Here is a 6,896-nt window from a genome sequence, read left to right on the forward strand (position 1 = left end):
GTCCAGTAGTGAAGATGAGTACATTGCGGATTGTGCTATCCATTGCAGCTGTGCAGAACTGGCACTTACATCAACTAGATGTAAATACGGCCTTCTTACATGGTGATCTTTTGGAGGAAGTTTACATGAAACCTCCACCCGGGTTGAATGTTTCTTCACCAAACATGGTGTGTAGGTTGGACAGATCTCTTTATGGCCTAAAACAGGCAAGCAGGCAGTGGAATTCAAAGTTGTGTGATGCTCTAAGAGCAGTTGGCTTCCAACAATCCAGAAATGATTACAGCCTGTTCACTAAAGATTCAAAAGGAGGATTCACTGTTATTTTAGTTTATGTTGACGATTTGATTGTAACAGGGACAGATTTAAGGGAGATTGAATTCATCAAGCATCACTTGCATGAGCTATTCAGAATCAAGGACCTGGGAGAGCTTAAATTCTTCTTGGGGTTGGAGGTGGCTCGATGCAGGAGGGGCATCACTGTATGTCAGAGAAAATATTGCATCGACCTTCTCAAAGAGTATGGATTACTTGAAGCCAAAACAGTTTCGACACCTATGGACTACACAGTGCCATTGTCAAAGAATTCTAGAACTCCATTAAGCTCAACTTCAGAATACAGGAAGTTAGTTGGAAAATTGTTGTACTTGACCAACACCAGACCGGAGATTGGATATGCAGTTGGAAAACTCAGTCAATTCTTGGATTGTGCCACATATAAACACTTTGAAGCTGCCATTAGAGTATTAAGGTATCTCAAGGGAGCACCAGCACTTGGGTTGATGTTTTCAGCTCATTCAGACTTAGAGCCAGCGGGATACTCAGACAGTGATTAGGGGACATGTTCGGATAGTAGAAGATCAATATCTGGGTATTGTTTTTTTTTTTGGGAACTTCAATTGTATCTTGGAAGAGTAAGAAACAAAATACAGTTGCAAGTTCATCATGCGAAGCAGAGTACAGGGCATTAGCAATGGCAACTAGAGAAGCTCAGTGGCTGACCTACATCTTGCAAGACTTGAAAGTGAAGTTGGAGAAGCCAATAGCCATATATTGCGACAACCAATCAGCATTACACATTGCAGCAAACCCAGTCTTCCATGAGAGAACAAAGCACATTGAGATGGATTGTCATATAGTGAGAGATAAATGGCAAGAAAAGGTTATCAAATTACTCCCAATCTCCACTGCAAACCAAACTGCAGACATATTTACAAAGGCTCTAGCTCCAAGCATTTTTGAGAGATGTCATAGCAAGCTTGGAATGGTTGATTTTGCCAATTCCAGCTTGAGAGGGGCTATCACATGAGGAGTCAGATTAATTAGCAAGTTAGTTACACACTTTGCAGTTTTGAAAAAGTTTGTTATACAGCTGTTAATAGTGGTGAACGGTTAGTTAGCAGATTTAGTTAAGGAAGTATATATAGTAGACGGAGTAAATAGAGTTTTGAGTTTTTGCTCTTGTAAGTCTCATTTTTCTTGCCTCAGTCAGAAGTAACTTGCTTTTGACCTAGGGCTTCCTCTGTAAACTTTCCTCGGTTCTTGAACCTTCCCTCTCTCTGAACTAACAATTCCACAACTACTTCAGCTGATGAACCTAAAATAGGCCTGGTATTTGTCGTATACTTGTATATAATGCTGGAGCTCAGGATTTCTTATTTATGATGGGTGAAGTATGCCCTTTTTGCTCCATTTTTTTATTCAATACATGTATATTGCCTATTCAATCCCAACTATTACGCCAGATTTTTGGAATTGATGTTTCAACTGAGAAATCTCTATTATTACTGTTTATTTACTGGACATGGTGCCATTTTGTCGTTTTGAAACTTGGAGGAGGAAAAATAAAATAAAATAAAAATTATAGTGGCTTTAATAATTGCAATAAAGATGAACAATTAAAATGTGTCCTTAATTTCTCGTTATTGCCTGACATTAATTTTTTTGTTCATAATGACTTTAAGCCTTTCTCTTTCCATTTTATTTTTAGTTTTACTAGTTACTATAATTTCTATAATCATCTAACTTAAGTTGACAGTATATGGGGATGTCCATTATTCTAAATTAAAACTTAAAGTACTTGCTATTTATATAAGTCAAGTTTTTTTTTTCTGAGGGTGTATGTGAGTCAAGTTGATTGCTTTACCAGATATATGGCAAGATCCACGATTGGTGGATCATCTGGTGTGCCTTTCAAAGAATAACAGTTGAAACAGCTCCGAGCTCAGTGCCTTGTTTTCTAGCATTTAGGTAAAAACGTAACTTTGCTACCAGTATTTAAATATGAAAAGATCAAACTAAGTTTTATTATATTTTCATATATTGTTTTAAATGTGCAGAAATGGTTTAGCACCAAAGCAACTACATATTGAAATTGCTCTTGGAACCACTTTTTTTAGAGAAGGTGACTGGTGTTTATTTAATTGTTAAATAATAAATTATTCTCCTCACCTAACTGGTAACTGATGGGAAGATATATGATGGAAATTCAGGAAAGGATCATACTGACCACAAAAAAAACTCACAATCTTCTGTTGAATTGGGTACCTCGTCAGGGGCCATGATGCCTTTTGGAGGTCTGAACAATATGAGACAACCTGATAATAATAACTCTTCAGGGTCCCCTTCTGCTGGAAAATCTCTGGAAGCTACGTCATTCTCCAAGAAAACTGAGAGTGCAATAATGACTGGGGACAAAGGTATTCTTTCTGAAGAAAGGAAACATCTCCTAGATGTCAAAAAAGTAGAGCTTGAAAAGAAAATTCAAGAAAGAGCTGGTGCACAAGCTTCGTCAACCACTTCTTTTCAGCAGCAAGATTCCTCTAGTACAAAGGGTGATGTTGACAATGGTAATCTTCAGGTTGGACTATCCAACCGACCTTCCTCTGTATAGATAATTTTACTTAGGCAAGATAAATCCAACTAAGTTTTGTTTATTCATTATACTATTATAGTATGGAGACCATCACTCTTGGGGACAAAAGAATTGGTATCAAAACTAGTGTTCTGGAAGAAAAGGCCACAGCCTGTAACATGCTTTGCTATTATGCTGATGAGTTGAAGGAAGGATTCTTTCCATGGATTGATCAGGTTAGACAGGAAACACTATAAAAGTTAATAACACCTTTACATATTGCACTTTGTTTATAGAAACATCTTTTTCTGAGTATTAAATTGCATGTGGGACAGGTTGCAGGAACTTTAGTTCCACTTCTTAAATTTTACTTCTATGAGGAGGTTAGAAAAGCAGCTGTTTCAGGTATAAGAATGATTGTTCCGTTGCATCTTTTTTTGTTAACAATTTTCCTCTGCTCATTAAGTTGCTTTATGCCATTATCCCAGCTGTTTTTAATGGTTATGATTTCCTATATTATTTTAGCAATGCCGGAGCTATTACGTTCTGCAAAGTTGGCTATTGAGAAAAGGGCAATCTCAAGGTCGGGATGCATCCTATTTGAAATTTTTGAGTGACAGTATCATCCCAGCTTTGGTGAACGCTTTACATAAGGTATTCCATATACAAGTTTATCTGTTCTTAGATGCATCTATATGGAATTCATTAGGTTTTTACAGCACGAGTAAGTTTTTATTATGATCTGAATCCTTAGGAGGTTGTTGATCAGTCTCGCAATATGGAACTTTTGTATGGTGCTCTCAAAAATTCACTTCTCTTTTACACACTCTCTAAATTTGCATACTTTTTTTCACTATGCAGGAACTGAACTAGCTGAAAGAATGTGTTATGAAAATATCTATGAACTTGGTCATATTCTTGGTTGGAATTTTGAATCTTCCATCAACTAAATCTGCTACAATATTTACCAATTTAATGGGAACTCTCAACCTTCTTGGCCTCTTTGGTGGCTTCTTAGCTGATCCTGGAAGAACAATACACTGAATTTATGTTTTGAATTATAGTTGATGTATTAACACATTTTGTTGATGTATAGTTATTTATTATTATAGTTGATGTATCAATACACTTTGTTTATTTTTTTGAATTATATTAGCTTTCTTGTTTATTACTTTTTTCTTTCAGTTTGATAATACAATAAATTTGTTTATTTTTTGAAATATTATAAATATTCGAATACAAATTAGATAAAAAAGTTTATTTATTAAATTCATATTTATTTTGTATGGAAAAAGGTGTATTTTGCAATGAAAAAATCCAAAAAAAAATACCTTGCTGATAGATTTACAGACGGATTTTCTGTCTGTATTCAAAATTTGAAAAATTCGTCTATAATTATCGACTGAAAATTCGTCGAAAAATCTGTCTGTTATTACAGACAGAAAATTCGTCGGAAAATCCATCTGTAATTACAGACGGAAAATCTGTTGGAAAGTTCGTCGCCTTCGAAAAAATGGATGCAGAATTTACAGAAAGAAAATCCATCGGTAACTGGTAAAAATCCGTCTGTAATTTTTCGACAGAAAAAAATCCGTCAGTAAATAATTTTTGACGGGGCTTTTACAGAAAGACAAAATCCGTCGGTAATTTTGTCGGTAATTAAAAATCCGTCTGTAATAAAGACTAAATTCGTTTGTAAATCTGTCTGTATTAATCTATTTTCTAGTTGTGATCCAATGGCATTTGGCTGGAACCATCTTAGTTCTTTAGTATTATTATTTAATTATTATTTAACGATAGCATTATTATTTAATAATTTTTAGATTAATAAAAATTTATGATTTTAAGAATAAAGAATTTATTTAATTAATTTAAAAAATAAAAACTAATTTAAAATAACTTAAAAATTTTATTTTAAATATTATTTTATTATAATATATTTTATATTAATAACTGAATTTAGAGTATGTGAATCCGATGGTAACATATAAGTTGTTGAGAAGTGTGAAATAAACTTTTATGGATCGATCATGATATATGTGATGAGGTCTTTGTTTGCACCCTCGAATGAGATTTAAATATTTAATTGTCCTACTACTTTACACACAATCTCATCTTAATTAAACAAGCTTAAAAGTCAAATAGCATTGAACTTAATTTGTCAACATGCACTACCTTTATTTCTTATTACTAACTTTATGTAATAGTGGTCACTTTTGCGCATTACACGGACTAACATTGCAGTCTAAAATTAATAGTTAAAAGATGAAATGTAAGCTAATAAGGTAGTGGCACTTCAATAAAATGAGAGACTCGAGAAAGCGTGATATGTACACTTGGACATAAGATTCTGATATGGCGGAGGTCGTGGCCGATTGATATATAGAGCCAGACGTCATGATAATACGTGTCATATACTTGCCATGCACTGGTGACACCCTGTTAATTAGGCTTTCTACCTTTCCATGCTTATTAACACATTTTCTACTACGCTACACGCACCCTCATCCCAAGATTGTTAGCATAATGGACCTGATTCATACGTTTCTGAACCTTGTAGCTCCTCCCTTCACCTTCTTTTTCCTATGCCTGTTCTTGCCACCGTACTGGGGCCTCAAGTTTATGGTGTCCATCCTAAGCTGGTTGCTGAGTGAGAATGTGGCTGGTAAAGTGGTTCACATCACAGGTGCTTCCTCTGGCATTGGGGAGTATTTGGCGTACGAGTATGCAAAGAGGGGTGCTTGCCTTGCGCTTTCTGCGAGGAGGGAAACTGCCCTCCATCAAGTTGCTGACACAGCCCGTCATCTTGGATCTCCCGATGTTATCGTTATGCGTGCCGATGTTTCCAAGCCTGAGGACTGCATGCGATTGATCGACCAAACTGTCAATCATTTTGGAAGACGTATGTTAATTACTACGTTAATTCCTCTTCTTACTTATTAGTTAATCATCGTTAATCATAACTAGTAGTGTTTGTGGTTGTGTGTGTGTGATGATGATGTGATGGTGCCAGTGGATCACCTTGTAAATAACGCGGCAATCAGCATTGCTACCTTGTTTGAAGAAACCCCTGATATCTCCAATTTGAGGCCTATCATGGTATGTAATTAATCAAGAGAAAAATTTAAGTCTGGCAATTTTGCACCGAAATTTTTAATTTTGTATAAATATCTGTGTTCTTTAAGGTATATTTTGTACTTCAACCAATATTATACTAGTGACTGATTTGACTGATTTTAGTATTGGTTGTTTTAAATATTATTAACTGCCTGCTATTAAAAAAAAATAAACTGTGCTAGTTCTAAAATATTGGTCATTAATCAGTTCCCTTTAATTATTCTTAGCTAGATATATGTATATGAGTATATAGTTAATATTATGTGATATATACATATGTAGGAAACAAACTTTTGGGGATCAGTATACACAACCCGTTATGCATTACAGCATCTGAGGAAGAGCAGAGGCAAAATCGTGGTCATGTCATCTGTAGATTCATGGTTGCCTGCGCCCAGAAGGCACATCTATAGCGTAAGTAACACATACGAATTAATAATGCATTGTGCATATTAATGAATTGTGAATGTAACAGGCAAGCAAAGCAGCATTGGTGAGCCTGTATGAAACGCTGAGGGTGGAGGTCGGGTCGGAAATAGGCATAACAATCGTGACACCGGGGTACATAGAGTCGGAAATAACGAAAGGGAAGTTCCTAAGCGCACAAGGGGAGGTCGATGTTGATCAGGATCTGAGAGACGTGGAGGTGAGCGCAGTGCCGGTGGGGTCAGTGAGTGGATGCGCCGAATCGATAATAAAGAGCACTTTGAGGGGAGACAGGTGCCTAACTGTACCCTCATGGTTCAGGATGACATACCTCATCAAACTCCTCTGCCCTGAGCTTCTCGAGTGGACCTTCAGGTTGCTGTATCTAACTGCACCCGGAACTCCCACAAGTGATGCACTTAGCAAGAAGATTCTAGACGCCACCGGTGCCAAGAACTTGTTCTACCCTCCTTCCATCCAATCCCCTGATGTCAAGACTGAT

At 36.2% G+C, this 6,896-nt stretch overlaps 1 protein-coding gene across 1 annotated transcript; it reads left to right on the forward strand.

Moving 5' to 3' along the window:
• Positions 1-5,331: 5,331 nt before the first annotated feature.
• Positions 5,332-6,896, forward strand: LOC107480015 (11-beta-hydroxysteroid dehydrogenase A; the record flags this gene model as incomplete). The annotated part of the gene is given in 4 exon segments (XM_016100137.3): positions 5,332-5,753; positions 5,865-5,950; positions 6,251-6,382; positions 6,444-6,896. Coding segments are annotated over 4 exon segments (1,047 nt in total), but the record flags the coding sequence as incomplete, so codon positions are not given.

Source organism: Arachis duranensis, chromosome 3 (assembly GCF_000817695.3).
Source record: "Arachis duranensis cultivar V14167 chromosome 3, aradu.V14167.gnm2.J7QH, whole genome shotgun sequence".
NCBI classification, from domain to species: domain Eukaryota; kingdom Viridiplantae; phylum Streptophyta; class Magnoliopsida; order Fabales; family Fabaceae; genus Arachis; species Arachis duranensis.